The 20,039-nt window shown below is 41.2% G+C and overlaps 1 protein-coding gene across 1 annotated transcript in view; it reads left to right on the top strand.

Moving 5' to 3' along the window:
- The window catches only part of TBX20 (T-box transcription factor 20), a 48,657-nt gene extending 34,305 nt beyond the window's left edge, over positions 1 to 14,352 (top strand). The window contains exon 8 of the mRNA XM_080383332.1: positions 387 to 14,352. Within this exon, the coding sequence (XP_080239458.1) occupies positions 387 to 727 (341 nt within the window). The 3' untranslated portion in view covers positions 728 to 14,352. The remainder of the gene's footprint in view (positions 1 to 386) is intronic.
- The last annotated feature ends 5,687 nt before the right edge of the window (positions 14,353 to 20,039 follow it).

Here is a 20,039-nt window from a genome sequence, read left to right as displayed (position 1 = left end):
GGATGATGTAAAAAGCTACAAGCATGTCTTCAAAAGAGGGAGACCTCACGTCAGAGTAGAAGCTTCAGTGTTTAGTGGCAGCATTACGAAGTTCTTCAATGTTTAATACCAAAAATGTTCGACAGGCAAAGCTGACTTTACTATTCAGGTGACTGCAACCAGCTCCTTAAAAGGAAAATTTTTCTTAAGATGTAGTGATAAAAGACAGCAACTGGCAAATAATATAAAGAAAGCTGTAAGGAGAAAGAAGTATTTGGGAAGTATTTCCCATGACAACTTGTCATCAAAATCAGCATTGCATTGAAAGACCCGTTTTCTCCCTTTATGCTGTTTTACCAGTGTGTGTGGCAGTGCAAACATCAGCCGTTCTTTCTCTTTGCTTGCAGGGTCAGCCTTCACAACATCTGATAACCTGTCCCTCAGCTCCTGGGTATCCTCCTCGACCAGTTTTCCTGGATTTCAGCATCCACAGTCTTTGAGTGCCCTGGGTACCAGCACTGCATCTATAGCTACACCCATTCCTCACCCAATCCAAGGATCTCTGCCTCCGTACAGCCGCCTGGGAATGCCTCTTACACCCTCTGCTATAGCCAGCTCCATGCAAGGTAGTGGCCCCACTTTCCCTTCCTTCCACATGCCTAGGTACCACCATTATTTTCAGCAGGGTCCTTATGCAGCTATCCAGGGACTGCGTCACTCCTCCGCAGTGATGACGCCATTTGTATGAGTGATGTAAGACAAGAGAAACATGATGAGATTTGAAATGTGCAAGCTTGGTATGAAAAATACAAGGGACCTTCCTGAAAGGCCTGTGGCAGGAGTGCCGAACTCGTAACAAACCAGCTAAGAAAATGCATTATGGATATAGATTCCTCCGCTGAGGGATCTCAAGAAGAGAGCATGCAGCTTGGAGCTGCTCACAGATCTAGGTGTAACACAGCTGAAATGGATCCCAAAGTAAATCCCCAGGATTTTTGGTCGCGTGCAGCTTGTTCCAAAGGTGCATTATACCTAGCGGAAAGAGATTACGTTTATGCAGCAGTGTACAAATTAATTGTGTATAGGTCTTTTTTTTTTTCATATGCTAGAAGAATTCTGAAAAAGGCAATACTCTTACTCATCTTCATCTCTTCTTGTGACTGATGAGCATCTAAACAGAAAAATGTATTGCTATAACTTTGAGCATGTTTTAGGCTATCAGCACACACTTGCTGGGAATGGGACAAAGTGGAGAAGACCACTGTCCTTTTTAAAAGACTGGCTTATATTCACCAGAAGCAGTATTTCTTAGTTGCTACTATAATCCCAAAGAAAAAATTATTAACAAGTTTTTCTTTCTTTGTTTCTTTCACAAAACACTTATCAGTTCCAAGAAAGAACTGTGTTACAGGACTGTAGAAGTATGATGTATTCTGCCCTTCATTTAAAAAGAAGTTTGATCTATATCCTAGGAGGAGCAATTTAACTGTCTATTAAGGTATGATGAAGGAAAATGTTGATTTGGGAAAATCTGTCACTTAAAAAACCAAGATACCAAATCTTTAAATCAATGCTTGTTTGCTGCTGTGCTTGCCACTGAAGACCTGTTTCTAGCTGTAAATGTGTACCAAGTTAACCAGATTTCAGGCTAGATCAGTCTGCAGACTCTCTACATCAAACTGTAATCAAGGGGCTGGTATCAGATGAGTGACATTGGAGTATCCTTCTATTTGTTCTGATTTTCTTGGGTTTGGTCATGGCTGTTATTATACAAGCTCTTTGGCCAGGAAAACGAGGGTTGTAATGTGTGTTTTCCCATGTCCCCCCTATATTGGGAAAATACCAGCGCAGAACTTCACATGTAATTTTTTTTCATTCTCGTCTGTATTTTTCAGTTAGTAATTAGGGTTCTCATTCAAGTACTGCCCACTTTTTCCAGTACATTATGTTTGATGCAATAGAGGAACCATAGAGGTATAAGAAAAACTGACCTGTTTGCAGAGAGCTAGCGTGAATCCTTTGCACTGCTGGAAAGAGTATCAGCGCAATGCTAATTTTCTGCATGGTGGGAGCTGGGATTTCACTGTAAAAAAGTCAGCACAGAGTTTCTGTGTAGAGTGGCATCCAAGTTACAGAAGATAACAGATCTACTGTTAAAAAACCCCTAGCAATCCAATCTCATATATTAAAGATCCGTGTAGAGCTGGAACACCGAATGGAAAGCAGAATTTTTTGGCATTATTCTCTACTTCTGACCAGTGTGTGTTGGTATCATATGGTAAGAAGCAGAGCACAGTATGCTGAGTCACCTACCTCCCATCTCTGTGAAGTGCAAGGCAAGTCACGCACCTCATCTTACGTGCCCCATCACACAGAGCAATGACAGCCTCCCAGGCTTTTCCTAATTTCTGTTGTGGGCCAGTACTTGCATCCCACAGATAAGGTCCATCTGTATGTATTTCACAGTAGCTGAATTTAAAATCTTGCCAAATTGGCCATTTCAATCACTTCAGCTATCTGCAGTATCATCCCGATTTCCCTTTACTCACTGTTGGATATGCTGATAAAAAACAGCCTGAGGCAATTTGCAACTTCTGTGGTCTGTATGTGAATAAAACAAACCTACATTTACAGTTTCTGAGTTCAGAGCTACTACAAAGAGTTCCATAAGTTAATATAATAGGCCAAGCTCTGCAGTATTTAAATGGCTTAGAATCAGACACTGAATTTGGCTTGATGTATCCAAATGTTAGATTTTGCTCCAGGCTATCAGATTCACCTGAAAAGTGCATGTTGCAAGGTTGAGTCTACCCATTTTGATATAAACCCCCTATTTTTCAGGAAATTAGATTATATTGGCCCCACAGCAACATAACTCTCCAAGTACATACATGATTCCATAGAAAGAAGAATTTCACAGGAGATTTGGAAGAAATTTTTTATCCCTCTCCTCCAGTTACTTGACTTCTCTTAGAGCTGTATGAAGGCTCTATGACAACATGCACTAAAGCCTGTAGGGAAATCCGATTTCTTTTATCTGTTTCCTTCTGCAGCTCCATTAACTTATCTGGAATTGCAGGGGATATGGTTAGGTTCAGAATTCAAGCCAGTAGCTTTAATGCTGATACTTCTATCAGGAAATGGTCAAGTCGGTAGGCAGCTTTGAGATGACTCCAGAACTAAGTTTGAACAGGTAGGCTGATTTGGACGATCTTTACAAGTCACACAAAGCCTGCTCATATATTGACCTGCCCTTCCTTCGTGAAGAAAGTTCAGAGAAAGAAACAGTACAATCTCTGTAGCCCTGCCCCAGTCCCCGTTCTGAAAACACCAATATTTGGCAGGCAGAAATGCCCCAGATACTGTTTCACAGAAAATACCGCAGGCTTTTCCTGGAGAACAAAACTGGATTTTAACAACATTGTTTACAAAAATATTAAATGATAGACAAGTGCTTTCCATTATGAATTAAATGGGATTCATATCTGAAAAAATACGGCAGTAGACTGTCCCTGTATAAAAACATGACAAGGCCAATTCCTCATTCATGTTCTCTGTGTTGAGTTTCATACTGTAGGTGGATGCAGAACGAACTACCTGTCAAAATCCACAGCTTGTTTTTTCCAGTCAGATCAAGTCTCTTTCAATGTGCTCATCCCTCTTTGTTCTGCTCTTTGGAATATGCTGCTCTCCAGTGATTTAATTCCTTTGCATCAGAAACCCACTGGGTTCCGCACTAATACAGAATCATGGGCAGATCCCAAGCAAGGGAATGAAGGCAGCTTGTGAGGGTCTTCTCCAGGAGTAAGGTCAACGGGTATGTCCAGTTCTCCTCTCCCCATCTTTGCCCTCACAATCCTACCAACAAAACCTGTTGCATAGAGGTGAGGTTGAAGGGATTAAGTTCACAGAGACCACAGGACGCCCAACAATGATGTCCTGCCACCTGGCCAGGTGTCTTCTCCCTGTCCCTCTCCCCTTCCTGGGGGCAGGGGGCAGCATGGGAGTGATTCCAGGGATAAAATTCCTGCCCACTGAAGCCAACCGCAGATTTCTTGACTGTAACAGAGGTGGGATTTCATTCAACATTCTCACCTGAAAATAAAGTCTAACTGTAAGAGCAATCTGTAGTGACAGCAACAATATAGGAACTCCACAGAAAAGACTAAACCTCCAACTACATCAGCTTTAGCACTGATTTTACAACTGGAAGAAAATGAATGTAAATTTGTAATTAATTGGTTAAAGAGTGAAATTGCTTTCCTAAAAAATATTTTCTGTACTACTTTGACAATAACTCAGTAATTTATTTAAGGAGTTGCTGTACTGCTGTCAAAATCGTATCACTTTCAGGACAGCACATCTGTTGCTGGTAGATGGTCTAGGAATGCCAAACATAACCTAGAGTTCATTTTTCAATATAATTCACATTCTATATCCCACGAGAAGTGCTCTTCACCTTCATGAGCTCTCTTGGCTGAGCAAACTGGTGCTGGTTTATGTTGTTGGGTGTTTTTTTAAGAAGGGTGGAGAGAACATGTCTGAATATGCTTTTCAAAGAGAATGATAAAATCATCCTCCAAAGTGTTACAAGTTCTTTCGAGTGTTTTCTGGATTACCCTTTTATCCATAGATAGTCAACAGCCTCAGGTCTTTCATCCAACAAAAGCATCCCAAAGACTAACAAAGCTGATTTAGATGCATTTGTCTGGATTTCTTTTGTTTCTGCTTTTGGACAGCCCTGAGAGAAGCTAGACATAAAAAACATTTTAAATTTGTCATTTGGTTTGCAGCATTGCTTTATATGGCCTGAGGCACTGTCAAGGACAGAAATTGAATGACACTGGGTTTCAGTGGTACTCTTCTAGGTATAAACTGACAAACAAGCATAGACCAAGTGGATAAAGGTACTGAGTTTCTAATGGAAATGCTTCTTCCTGAGTTCAAAGATGTTAAATTGTATGATAGCTAACTTACTTGCTAGTACAAACTACAAAATCCAGTTGCAAATTTTCTCCCAGAAGGCTTTATCCATGGAGGCTGGGGCACTGCATGAGCGTGTACACATAAGAAGATGCTGCTGCTTCCAACATCCAGCAAACACTAACCAGTATTTGAAAATAAACCTCTTTTAAACTCATAACATTTGGGCTGGCAACTTAATTATTATGCACTACATCATCTTCATATGTGTGTATACAGGGAAACAGAAATATTAATGAAAATATTGCAAAAACTTGGGGAGCTTCCCAAAACTTTAAGTAAATATAAATTGTGGTTATTTACCCTCGATAAGGGGCAAAAGCAACAGTGAGATCAGTGTGATGCTTAGGGCTCCTTATCTGGGAGGGCGTTGTGGCCACAGCGCTTACACTCATCACCTGCAGAGGGATGATATTCACTCACTGCAAGATTAATTTGGGTTTTAGCAAGGTTTTATTCTCACTATTCCATACAGAGCATTTTCGGCTGCAGGAGATGTGGTTTCTTTACTAATCACTTTCTTGCTGGCCAGAGGATTTATGTATTACTCTGTAATAAACTGTCCTTGCATATAGTCTCTAGTTTATCAAATGACAACTTCTTTTTCTTTATTTTATCTTTTTAAAAGAAAACTAAGCAGTGATTTAAGTAAACTCTGAAGTAACTTCTATAATAGTTTAAGGACAAAAAATACGGTTTGCTGTATTTTACCTTTAGCACATTTAAAGAATCTTTTCTTTCCTTTTTTTTTTTTTTTTTATTGTACCTTCAGAAACATGAGGAAAGATTTAATTTAGAAATAAGGAAGGTAAAAAACTGGATGTAACCTCTTTAACAGAATGTACCACAGTTCTTCTGTTTGCTGTGTTGACTTTGTTGTTTATAATGCATTGCGTGAGCACATTCACCATGTACTGAAGTGTGTGTTTGTGTGTATGGGGTGGGGGTAGGGGGAAATCTTTTTATGGAAAAAGAAGTTGTGAACATAAACTATGAAGCAACATCTAATGAAAAGTTTCTTTTTAAGTGCAATATATTTATTTCTGCTAGAAATATAATATCAACATTATGTAATATTTGAAGCATTAAATGTTATTTGTAAACAGCTTAAAATTATATATATATATCACAAAAAATGTACAGAAGTGCAAATGTGTGGATATTCAGTTTCTTTCATTAAAATATTGGGTGTTTTGATATATCATTCTTATTTAGCCAAATCTTTCTGCTTCTGTTGTTTTTCCTCTAACCAAGTCACTGAGTACAGTGGAACCGGTGATGGATTTCTCTAAGAGTGCACAAAATCCGGTAGGGCTGCTCATCTGCAGAAGATGGTCTAAATCTTGGATCCATATGGAATGAGAGTTATATTGTAGTTCAATACAATTGTAGTTTGCACATAGTTACACAAATGATTTTTTTCAAAGTGCTTTGCAATCACATTCGGAAAAGTTGCTGGTTTTGCTACCGGAGCCCAAATAAGTGGCTGAAATATGGGGTTCCCAGGATCCCCAAGATACTAAACAGAGATGTAGGAAATGTAGCCTAAAAAGAAAGGGGAAAGGAGTTAGGTCTGTTTAGTCTGGAGGAGTGAAGATTGTAGGAAGATACAATAAAAGTTTTTGAATGCATGAAGAATGTAAAGAAGCAAGGAATAATCCCTCTCCATATCTGCTGCAAGCTTTTATTTAATAGGATTTTATTTCTATTTTAATAGCATATATTAAAGCAAGGGAGAGTTACCTGAGACATATAAGATATTCAAAGAAGAGGGATAGTGAAGCACAGCAATAGATTGCCTAGAGAAGATAAAGAGCAGTGTCTATCATTGAAAGTCTTTAAGAACAGGTTGAACATGCATTAGTCAAGAACGATGTGATTAGAGCTAATCTTGCCTTAGGACAACCAAACGATCTCTTCAGGTGCTTCTGAGCTTTCCGTGAGAGCCACTCCTTAAAGCAGCTTCTGACAAAAATCCTCCTGTTGCTCCAAAAGTTTTTGTTACACACCTGCAGTTCAGCTTGTCTTCAAATTGAGATCAGCTGCTGGCTCTCACAGTGAGTCCACAAAAGTCACTGATTCATGAAGAAATTCAATGCAACAGAGGAGCTGCAAGGGCCTGATGAGCAGCAGCAGCACTGCTTTAATTTGGTTTTGTCTGTGAATGTAAGCAAGGAGAGAACAGCTCGAGGTAATTCAAATCCACTTTTAACTATGCTGAGTTGCAACTATGTGTTGATGTATCTCTTTTACATTTGGAATATATGAAAATGAGGATAGATAACTGAGCTGTAAGCACGTATGATGCCTTTTGTCTCTGCATGCTATTTTTATGTCATCTTCTCTCACGGATATTCAGTGCTGTGGAAGTCTTTTGCTTAACCTCAGGCTAGGGGACTTTCTTGATTACGTGTGAAACTCAGCACATACATTGGTACTTCCTGAGTCAGGAATATTGGCTGTATGCTGGTCCAAGATGCAGTCACACCAGGGGCCTCGCTGACATCAGCAGGCATGCTTGCTTGAAGTTACATCCCTGCTTAAGTATTTTAGTGGTTCTGCAACGGTAAAATTCCTTGTGCCTGGTAAAAGACCTTTGGGAACAAGTTGTCGGTGCAACAAACACCCATGTAATTGGAGCCTTTATTTGCTGTCGTCCAAAGAGAAACCAGGGGATTAAATAAAGGGAAGATTCTGAACTGCCTCCCAGTAGGGCTACTCTGAAAAGACTGATGACTAGTCATGATGATTGTGGGATACCTTGTGTTTCACATTTGGAAAACAGATCTGTAGCCAAATTACCTATCTTGGAGATAAGTGGTGCAGAAAAATGATTTGGAGAGTGATATTTTCTAAACTTTCTGCACAGGAGTGTGATGAATGCACTAATTTCATGGTATGCTAGAAATATGGAACAACAAATGGCCTTTTGAATGAGTAAAAAGACCATTCCAAATACAAAAAATGTTGAGATTATACACCACCAGTACAATATATAAACTAGTAATAGTCAGTAATGATAATTCTAAGAATAAACAATTAAACTGTCAGTGATCTAATGCCCCAGATCCTAATTAAAGTTCATAATTGCAGTGATGCTCTAGGGACCTTTGTGGGAACTACAGAAGCTGGTCCATGTTGTCCATAGTAATAACCAGAGGGACTAAGAAGTCTACCAGGAAAGTTTGCCAGAGTGGTTTATTTTAAAGAGTATTTTTAAGAGTAGGATGGTAATTAAAATGCAGAGACAATTAGATAATTCGCCACATTTTTAGCTCTGTTAATCTAAAATGCAGTTTTATCAAGCAGACCCAGCAAAATCTGGTATTTTTAAGGCTTTTTAGGTTGGAAAACAGGCTTAATACAGGGACTGCATTGACTAACTAATTTGACTTAAAATCAAGCAACTGTGCTGTATCATTTTGGTCTGTTAGTTGACTTTGAATAGTTTTTATTCTCATTGTGTGTGAAGCCTGCCAGGAATATGGGCAGTAATTTTTGAGTGGCTTCAGGTTTCTGCATCCTTAGAGAACCTCCCGGGTTTGAGTCATGTTTTTACCAACTTTGTAAGTAACTGCTTTGAAGTTCTGCACTCTCCTGTGTTTGGAGAAGGGTGGTTAGCAGAAACGGTGATGAGATGAATGATTACCCTTCAGATATGCAAGGGTCACTCAGCTAGCTTTTTGCCTGTTTCAGTTTAGCCACCTATTGCAGGGGAACAGCTCAAACAGTAAGATGAATTAAAGAAGGGCAAACGCGCTTGCAATCAGATCTGTAATTGATGATATTTGGAACAAATAACTGCCCAAAAGCTGGAGATGAACATTCCCTCCTTCAAGGTATTCCTTGAACAGCTGCAGCTTTTCTCTGTTTAGGTCCTTAACTTCTGGTCAGTTGTTGGGAGATTCATAGAAGGGATGAAGTATGTAGCAGAAAATCTGTGTGTTTTACCTGCATCAGAAGTTTGCTACCTACTCTTTCAGAGGCAACGCATTCACACATCATTGTCACCTCAAACCAGAATTACTGTTGTGCTTTTTACCTGGGTCTCTGTCTTAAGGTGCCTTAAAATGTCCTGAAAGCAATTACAAGGAGTCGGAGAAGTTAGTGATGTCTTTACTTGTAGTCCACACTGTCTTCCAGTCAGCTTCTAGTGACAATGCATACCATAATTCTAACTATAAAATACTAAATTGTTCAGGTATTTGGTGTCATCAGAATCTACTCTCTTTCTCTTTGAGTTCTCACAGAGCTGGGATAAATTGTGATTCTTAAAGTCTGTGCTTAAAAGGGGTTGCTGGAATTGGATGCCTTCAATCAGGGGTCTTTCTAACAAAAATAATTCCTCCTGTCCTGTCTGTGCCTGCATTTTTGTATGCTTTTTATGAGACCAAATGTCTATCGGCCTTCACTGGTGTTCTGTGGTGTGAAAGCTGAGAGTGAGAGAGAGCAGGTTTTTTCTCTTTATCTTTCTCCCTGTCTTAAAGTCATGGTTGATACATAGTAACTTACAAATTTATTATTATTTCTTCCTGTGCTCTCTCATGGATCAAACCCAAGGCAGCCAACAGAAGAATTAATTTTTATCTTGATGCAAATCGTTGGCTGTAAAATTTGCATTGATAAGATCTGAACGTGTACCCAGGGCTTTGGAATGGCAGGCTTCAATTACCGTCCTCTGAATGTCATAGCTTTTAGACTCGAGACACCAGTCGTACTACTCCTCTTCAATGATGCTACAAATAAGTCAGTAGTACTCAGGAGATTTACCAGCCTGACTTTATTTAATCACTCCGCTTTCAGCTAACATAGTCACCCTAAACAGTGCATTTCCAGAGGATGATTAGATTGTTTCAGATGGTTAAAGACTTGGTCTGCCTCTGCTCTTTCATTTTACAATGCACTAGGAACCTTGTATATTTTTGTATGAACATATAAAAGTCTTAACACTTGTGCCCCCCGATTTCCTTTACAAGGCTTCAAACACTTCAGTTGTTCTTAAATAAATTAATATGTACCGTATAGCCTACCTAGCACTGAAGACAACTTTGAGTGGTTTCCAGCAGTTCTGGATGGACAACTACTTGTGTTTTCAGTCACAGAAAATGTTTTCCCTGCTACATGCCTGATGATGGAAAACAAGGAATATTATAGGCTGAGATTTCAAAGCCGTTACAGCTGTAGATGCACAGCTCCCACTAATTTTAGTAAGACTCATGCTTCTAACTCCTGTTTTGAAAGTCTTTGCTGTAGCGTTTGCTATTTTGAAAGGTTTATGTTTTTTTAGAGACCAGCCTAAATGTTTCAGCATCCCTTCCTGAAACCGTGTTTTAAAGCTGCTTTTGCTCCATGCCATCATATCAGGCCTTTGTTCTCCTGTTCTTTCAACCTCAGCCAAACTGTTAGAGAACACATGGACACTTCCTTTTTATTTGCTACCTCAATAATAAGGGCACTCATCTAAGTTGCAGAGGTTAATTTATCTTTTTTGATTGTTTGTTTGTTTGTGGGGTTTGGGACATGTTTGCTCTTGTGGTTCCTCCTCTTAGGGGCTCAGTTTTTTCGTGCTTTGCAGAATAGCCTACGTACCTCTCTCAAAGGTAGAGCTGCCTTCCCAACAATACAGGCAAAACTGAGTTTTGCTGTCCAAAATATGAGGGATGGGCTAGAGCTGCCTTGCTACAGAAGAGCCTGGGAGAAGTCAGAATGCAAAATCACATGAATGGAGTGTAGGATTAGCACGTTCTTACAGCAGTTAGCAATCGGCGCCTCCAGCTCTGCTCCTGAGCTGTTGCTGCTGCCCTGCATGTTTAAGTTCCCCCCCCAGCAAAAGCAATATACTTTGCTCTTCAGGGCTTTGGGATAGGCAGCAGATCTGGGGCTGCTCTGTCCCCACCTTGTCCACAAACATAAACACACAGGCTATTTGATGTTAAGGAAATGCCTTGTCAGCTTGTGCCTGGAGCCACTCAAGACTCTGGATTCCCCCCATGATCTAGGAGCCTAGAAACGTAAGAACTTCGAGACTCTCTCACACATATGAAAACTTATGACTTACAATATTTTTAACACTTGTATTATTCTGGAAATGTGAATCCACAATGCAGCTGTGATGAGATGGACACTCACCAGAATGAGCACAGTGGAAAAACTAGAAAGACATAAATAGCAACTGTCCGGATGCTACAGTAGAAATAAATTGGAAGCTGATCATAAGATCCAAGTGGGCATTTAGAGTTAGTGTAAATAGAAATACCAAATTAAGCAAATAACATGTAATTTTGAGATGAATTGCTCTATGTGCCAAGCATAAAACTTTGCACTGACTATGCTTTGTATGATAACAGGAGAACAGGGGAGACATTTTAAAACCTAAAATCACATGAGAAATTGCAAACCACAAAAAAAGAGTACTTTACTAGAAGTCATGTGCAATATGATCATAAACAAAACTGCAGTATGGTTAAAGACAACTCTAGCTTAGGATAAAGGTTTCCATTATCATGTAACCTGCAGGAAAATCAGATTGTACATCCAAGTTTCAGCTACATTGGATCCTCATTGAAGAAAATGTTAAAAATCACCTGTATGAGCATGCTAAAGCACAGGATAAATGAATGCTTATCCTAATTTCTATGTTAGAATGCACAGAACTCCCTGTTTGCTACTTTTGTTCTGGAGTATGTCCACATAAAATAACTTGCATGGCTGAGGCTAAACCAGTTATTCAGACACACAAAGACAACAAATGAGACAACAATAATGGATTTCTGCTTTATCTGTGATTCATGACAAGGGCTAAGCATGCATCCAGATGGAGAAATTATTCAGAGAAGACAAAAAAGACCCCAGAAAAGGAAATGGAGAACTGTGTATCATCTTCATTTAAATAATGAAAGCCATAAGAATTAATAAGTGCACCAAGCTGTTGGAATAAAATTGAGAAAAGAAACAGAGCTCCACAAAATTTCCCCCTCCCCGCTGAATATGACATAAATAATGTTAGAATGAACAATGACTTCATTTTTGTTTCGCTCCACATTTCACTGATGTTGAATTAACAAATGCCTTAAAATAGATTTGTCCATGTGAAGTCACTTTGAAAAGTAGCACTTGCACGAAGCATTTTAAGCTAGGGAGGAAATTGCAAGTTAAAAAAAAAATAAAAAAATCAAGCCTTTGCAGAAGTACTACGTGTGGTTTGTACTTTTGCTAATAAAGAAAGTAATGATTCTTAACAGTGATAAAGTTCAGGCACAGATCTGATTCTACAAGTGCTAAGTGTCTTTCTGATGGAAAGGACTGTAGCAGGGAGCTTCTTCACGAAACACAAATGTGGTTTCAGCTCTTTTTACTGGATTTCCTTATTTATATCTACAAGATGTTATAAACTAGTTGTTCTACTTGGCTCCACCCAACCTCAATTGGATCAGATATCCAGATGTAGAGCTGTAAGGTACAAGACATTTTAAATTTGAATATGGGGTGGCTGCAATCCCTGTAACCTGATTTTAAGACTAAAACATTTCTTTTCAGCATTAGAGCACCTTGTTTTCCTCTGCAAGAGACCCTCTAATTCTTATTTTGTAATTTGATTGTGAATTTTGTAATGTTTCACATTTTTATTAAAAGCATGCCCATAAGAAACGAAATATCACAAGAACCCCAGCTTCAATAAAAAAAATAAATGGGGAGGAATAGGTGAAATCTGCTTCAAAATTCATAATAATAATATCTAAACCACCTTATGATACTTGTTAGGGCATTACTTTTTTTCTTTTAATATTTGGTACTGGAAACAGCAAAATAGTTTTTGCTGTTGTTGCTATGCCAGCAAATACATTTATTGCTAACAAATTATTCCAGTTATATAACCAAAACAAACAATAACAGCAAAAGTGACTTTTCACTTTTCACTAAGCTGTACTTAGACATCTAAAATAATGAGCTTGTGGGTATTTTTTGGTTGGCTGATGAACTGGAAAAATCAGGGGAAATTAATTCAGAATTAAATGAAAATGCAAAAATTGGATTTGGAGGAGTATAAAGGGCTGATTTAAAAGAAGAACAGGAAGAACCACTCATTCCAGGTGAATGCACAGTGTTGTGTTCATTGAAAATATATGACTGTCCTCAGGTTAGTTACTATTCTTCCTCATTTATTTACATCAGTTTCAAAATGAAATATTAAAATGCTTTATCACCTATCAAAGCTACTTTTTTTTTTTTTTTACTTGTGATATAGTTTCTTCTTCTTATTTCCAGCTGAAAATCATTTGGTCTGAGTTAGAAACTCATTTCCGTTTCCAGGAACCAGATCTTTCTTTTTACAAATTCACTTATCACTGAACTTCTCAGCCATGTGGGGTCCTAAGCCACCCTCCTTCATTTGAATATCTAATTTTAACATTATTATACATTGCCATTCCCTCACACGTCTTATTGTCAGGTGCCAAAAAAGCATCCTAACAACCCCCCCTGCCCTAACATCAAGTTGCAGTCCTAACTGCTATAAAGGCTGAGACTATATATAATTTCACACACCTTTCTGTGGTGTGCTGTGGTGGATTTACATCCTTTTTTGCACATGCAAGATCAGCGCTTTGAGGGTGGCTGCTCCTTCCCTGTTGCTCCGGAGGATCTTGCACTGTGAAGGGTTGGTTCTGCTGGAGGGTGGGGGTGCCCTATGTGCACCCCGTGCTGCAGCCCTGCCTTTTGCCACTGGCCTCCTTTTGCAGGGAGAGACACCGTTCCCTCTTGTGTGCTCTGCTTGGGGTCAACAGCTTACACCGCCCCACCGCCAGCCTGTCTCCCTGCCATGCTTTGCAGTTCCAGGGCTGGGTTGTGCTGTGGGGGGACACCCGTGCTGCAGCTGAAATGCAGGGGTGTCAGGGGGGCTCAGTGCAATTCAAAGCTTCCAGCTGCTGCAGCATGGCAGAGAAACAGGCTTGAGGCATGTTAAGGTGTCAGGTGTTGACCCCAAGCAGAGCATGCAAGAGGGAACCACGTCTCTCCCTGCACAAGGAGGCTGCTGGCAAGAGGCTGGGCTGCAGCAGCTAGAAGCTGTGTTGTACCAAGCCCACCCGACGCCCATGCGTGCAGCTGGTGGCGCGGGATGTCCCCTCACAGCACAGCCCTGCCGTGAATCTTCAGAGCTGAGGGAAAGGCTTCCAGCCCAGATGGAACCCATCGGATGGAGGTCACTCCGGGACCTTCTTGCGAGGGAGCAACCGGCCCAGCAGGCAGCAGCAGGGGCCCAGCACGCACCTTCACAGCTTCACCTCCGGCGACGGTGAGTGCGCCCCCACCCCGTGCCCTAGCAGCTCGGCCTGAAGCGGGGCAGTCACGGGAACAGTTCCCATCTTGGCTTCTAACCAGGAGCTCCCGTCCCGTCCCGTCCCGTCCCGTCCCGTCCCGTCCCGTCCCGTCCCGTCCCGTCCCGTCCCGTCCCGTCCCGTCCCGTCCCGTCCCGTCCCGTCCCGTCCCGTCCCGTCCCGTCCCCGCCCCCTGCCGGCCGCCGCTGCCCGCGCAGGCTGTGCGGGTGGCCCGGCCCGCGGCCCCGGCGCGGGGAAGGTGGCAGGAGCGAGCGGGGAAGGCGACGCATCAGCACGGGGGGATAACGGCTCCGGCGCAGCCAAAATTCGCCGTGTGCCCGGGTGCCGTTACCGGCATTCCCCACGCTGGGGCCCGCCGGCCGTTCTTCCCCCAGCAGCCTGCTCCGTCGCTGCTGCAAAGTTCCATTGCACCGCTCCGGCGGGCGCTTCCCACCCGGCAGGGAGCTGCAGCCTGCCCGCTGGGTACCTTCTCGCATTTTTTACCAGGTCCTCAGGCGCAAAACCCCTGCGGTCAGAGGCTGCTGGCCCGCCTCAGCTATCGATTTACGTTTCTTAAGTTGGTCAGGCTTTTTTCTAGTTTGCTTTTATCTTGGTAAGTTGGTTGGTTGGTTTTCCATTTACTGGTTGCATGGCATCCAGGCAGTTGTAAACTGTAATGTCTTTTTGGATTATGGATGGTAAGATTTTTAATTTTTATTTTTTTTATTATATTTTCAGCAAATATGAACATTTTCCTGGCACAAATGCTCTCTGAACAAGAGAAAATAATTAGCTTCTATCCACATGCACTACTTCTAACTCCTTCCCAGCAGACAATACAAGTGTACTGGTCCGTATCTTAACAAAGAAGTTATCTTTTGGAACACGTACTCAACACCATCCGAGGGCAGAAAATACACAGCCTGATTTTCATTTACACAAAAGCCAATTTATAATGCTCAGGAAGCCCTGCGAGGCTTAAAGCAGATGTCTGCACCCACTTAAAGCTTTCTTTCCACACCGGACTGGCATAGCTGAATAGTTGTTCAGGACTTGCTGCTGCTGAACCGGGTAAGTGTGCCACACCTAACACCTTACTCAGGGCAAAACTATGTAGATTGCATGTTTGTGTAAAGATGCATGTGTTTTCTTTTGTGGCAGTGATTTTCATACGTTTGCAGGCCCTCTCTTTGAGTCTCAGAAAGCATGCTGACAGTAAGCTGTAAAGACATCTTGTGATTTATTCTCGTCTCAGTATTTTGTACTCTTTTCCTTCCACTGTTGGCATAGAGCTAAACTGTTATTAATACAGAAGCCATCCAAATACAAAACACACCCTACTATTGTAAAGTGTGACTGTTGAATTAAGTTATAATTGGCTAAAGAGCAAGGAATCATTTGGTATAATTAGACAAGCTCATATATGTATATACAGAGATTTATTTCTGTAGGTAACTGAGTAAAAACAATGCACTTAAGGACTTATTTTCCTATTTAATCTTAATGATTTTGGATTCTTTATGCAAGTGGACACAATGAGAGGAATGGATTTATCCCCTGAAAGGGATGAATACAGTCTCTGCTGGAGGATCAGGATGTCTCAGCTGGACTCCCTTAGTGAAATGGGAATAAATCTCTAATGAAAATACTGAAGTTCAGAGCGTGTGTCTGCCATAGCCCTGCCATCTCAGAAATAAAGACATATGTTTGACTGGTCATGGAGTTTGAATTCCTACTTTTTCTTCCAAGCCATATTAGGGGAGCTTTTCAGAAAGAGAAGAGCTAAACACCAGGAAAGAAGACTCCGATTCCATGAGTGCTACAATTACAGGGACTGTAAGACAAGTATAGGGCATCTTTGAAAAGTAAAGAAGAGGACAGAAACGTGATGGTATTTATTGAGGTAAAGCTCACAACAGGAGAAATGTAAAGATGCAGTTGCATTCCTTTTTATTGTAAGGTGTCGGTTGGTGTGAACTCCTTTGCCTTTAGCTTTCCTTTCCTTCATGCACAAGGGCTGCATTTCTTCTTCTTTTCCAGACAGTAGTGACAATGAGGAAGAAGGACCAGAAACATGCTCTCTGCAAGACTTGTTTGTGGAAGTCCTGAGGAGGAAGAGACCTCCAGAGTCAGTTCAAGAGAGGAAGGCAGCAAAAATCCATCGCGCGAGAGACAGACAGACCCACCCAATCTTGAATGTGGGCAATAGAGTGGATATTGTTCCATGAGAAAGAAACACCTATTATATCCTGGGACAGAGAATGTACATACGAGGATGTCTTCTCAGTCTTGAATTACATGAAAAAATTAATTATGACTGATGGAGCTTTTACATACTGTTTCACAAATGTGAGACTCGAGGGCCTCTGGCCTACTATAAGCAGCTGGTCAGTGGATCTGGGCTCTAGGACCAAGATTCTCTCCTTCATTTAGGTGTTCCCTTCTACCCCTTGCACTCCTTTAAAGACATATAAAACACTGAAAACAGAGGAACCTTTGTTGGAGTTAGGCCTCTGTTGCACTTGCCCATTTAAAGTTATGTTCCAATATGACTTTTCCTCCCTCTTTCCTTCTTTGTCCTCTGACTTTTCATTTTTTTTCTTCATTTATTACCTGTTCCTCTCCAGTCCTGTTCCACATGCACAGTCCCTATTCTTAATGCTACTAGTCAGTTACTGTCACAACTCCCCTCCTTCCCTGTTACTACCTCATTTTAGATCATCCACTGTGCTTACAAAATGTATCTGTGGCAGACCCATTAGGGAAACTCTGGTGTTCGTTTTCAACTAGTTTCCAAGCTAGTTTTCAGCTGCAAACTCAGTGTTTCCCCTTTTCTTCTCCTGCTCCCCCACCTCAAAGCAAAAGCCCAAGTAAACGTTACAGGTTTGGTCCTGCTCTTCTGCTTCCAGAGTTCTTTTTCTTGTCTTGTTTTTTTCAGGTGTTGGCAAAATCTGAAGGCGTTGTTGATGTATTTCACTGTAGAAGACTGATAATCTCAGAGTTACATAGAGCTTTCATGACAATCAACCATGGAATGGCAGCTCAGGGTAAAAGCAGCATTCTCCTGGGTATACTAGGAGCTGGGTGGTCTCTAGCTCGTGGCTGGGTCAGGGGATACTTGGGATGCAATTTTTTTGTAAAGACTCATTGGCGGATTAGCTGGTACATAATAATAAAAAGTAGGGCAGGAAGAGATCTTCAGAGATCATCTCCTTGGCTCAAGTCAAGATCAGTTTATAATTAAGCCACCTCTGAAAGATGTTTATCTTATTTGCTTTTAAGAGCCTCGAACAATGGAGATTCCACAGGTCCTTTAAAGAGTCTGATGCTTAACTGTTCTTTCCTTGGAAACTGGTCCTAACATCTAACCTGACTCGGGCTGTAATTTTAGCTCTTCACTCCTTATCCAGTGCTTCTGTCTCTTCTTGTAACAGCCTTTTGCCTGTTTGAAAACTGATATTACCTTACCTCTGATTATTCTTCTCCAGGCTATTTTCCACATCCTCCTTGTGTAGACTTCAAGGGGGTTTTCTTCTGCGTGTATGTGTTTGGTGGAGGGGGAAATCTACCTTGCAACTACCATGGCTGAAGTAAAATAAGAATGACAGTGAGGGATAAAGGAGATTAGGAGAAATCCCTATCCTTCAGTTGGTCCACATCTTTCCTAAAGTGCAGTGCTCTATCAGACACATTCCTTTAACTGAGCTCTCACCAGTACTAACTGGAGTCAATAGATGACTTCATGAGTGAGACATGAAACTCCTTTTCACATACTCCAGTGAAACACCCTGTTTTTCCACAGCTATAAAATCCTGTTGACTGATTTCACTATAATGTAAGAATTTTTTTAATCAGTTTACCATAAAGTAAGACTGTCATAATTTATTTTGCATTCTTTCCTCTGCAATTTTTCTAATAATGCTGGCAATAAGGCTTATAATGACAGCTGAAATGTGGAGGTTCAACGCTGCTTGCAAAATGCACTTCTGCATATGCACACAGCATGTAAACAAGAAGTTGCTTTAAACCTGGTACAGGCAGTCTGGGGGTTAATAGTGGGGCAGTGAAGCTCTTTCTGTTTGAAAAGTGGGTGAATTTTTCCAAATATCGCCTCAGCAAGTAGGAAAAGGGAAACCTTTCTAGAAAGAAAATATCTTTTAGAACTTTACACCTTTTTCTCAGTCATTCTGCATTTCTCTGTTCCCCAGCACAATCCCAACAGTCTGTTCTTGCACCCAAAACCAGCATGAAATATTCACCCCATCCAGCATACTCCTTTGCTCCTTGACAACATTTTCTCCTTCCAGTAAGTGGCAATTTTAGAATGATTCTTCCTGTGAAGTATTTCTTCAGAGAAAGCCAGGGTCACAACTGGGCCACAGTTTCCTTGCAGTGCAGCCCTGGAGCTCATTCTGGAGCCTCAACTCTACTCTGTATCAGTGAAATTACCCGTGACTTTATGATGTGGCAGTTGCATGGAAAAAATGGCTAGATAAAGACAAGTATGTCTGCTACACTTGAAATCTGCCTTCCATGCCCAGCAGTGCTGTTTGATTTTTAGTATTTTATAGATACTTTTAATACATACATGCATGCAAATACACACACATGTATGAGTGTGTGTACACTTGAAAGTGCATCGTTTAGTGAATTCTCCTCATTTTGCTATCAGACTAACATGAAAAAATGAATGCTGTACTGTAGTCAAGGCTTCAGTCCATCATCAATATATACCTTGATATATATCATCAATGTAATGTCTCTGGAAGGAAAATCCTCTGAACTCCTACGTGTCATGTTATGGGGAATCATGCTAGAAGATCTCCTATTGGGAAACATGTGGTAGCACCTTGAGGAGCTGGAGTGGTTGTACCTGCCTCACAAAACAATAAGCCAGCTGCTGCCCTCTGAGTGCTATGAGTTGTTCTGTCAAGCTAAAAAAAAATTCAGAATATGAGACAAACAGTGTATTTTAAAAAGAAGTTGCCCCACCCTCACATCAGCCCTTCAGCGCTGCATGCTTCTTAAAAAGTGAGCCAGGCTAGGGATTTTTGTCGGCTATAACTGCTTCTTTAGATTTGATTTCTCTTTGCTAAAATCAAAAGCAAGTAGGATTTTCTAATGGCAGGGATAGGGTGGGCAGAGCAGCCCCTATCTCGTGTGAAGATAAATGGAGCTTTGAGGTGAGAGAGGGAGTGTCGTAAGGGGTCTGTGGTTGTTTGTGAGAGGTGGGTTGGTGGGAGGGCAGGGATGGTCTCAGACTCACTTGTGGGACAGTCCAGGGGACGCTCACAGGGGCATGGAATCACCTATAGTACCTCAGGTAACTCATCAAGAGAAATGAAGGCAAACACAAACAGGAGAGAAATTTGCAAAGAACACCTCCATATGTAATAAGTGATTTGTATCTGCAGAGTCTGAATGATCACAAGAGCAATACAAATCTGTGGCAGATGCATTCACAATTTGTACTTGAAACACAGGCCTGATTCTTCTTACTTTGCATGTGTGTCAGAGTGCTTCCTTATGTGGAATTACTCAACATTTACAGGTCAGGTGTGATTCAAGCTCTGCGCACATCAGTGGTTTAATTCAAATTAACAGCGACTCTGACAAGCAGCCTTATCGTCAGCAAGTAATGAGTATGCCCTGGCTGACCTGTTTTCTGTCCAATTGGACAACCCAGATTGGCCTTCTGGTCTAGATGGAAGTTTATCTTGAAACAGAAATGAATGTGTTAATTCTGGTAAACAGCCCCCCCCC

Source organism: Falco punctatus (genome assembly GCF_963210335.1).
Source record: "Falco punctatus genome assembly, chromosome: 4".
NCBI classification, from domain to species: domain Eukaryota; kingdom Metazoa; phylum Chordata; class Aves; order Falconiformes; family Falconidae; genus Falco; species Falco punctatus.
This window is presented reverse-complemented; position numbering and strand designations above follow the sequence as displayed.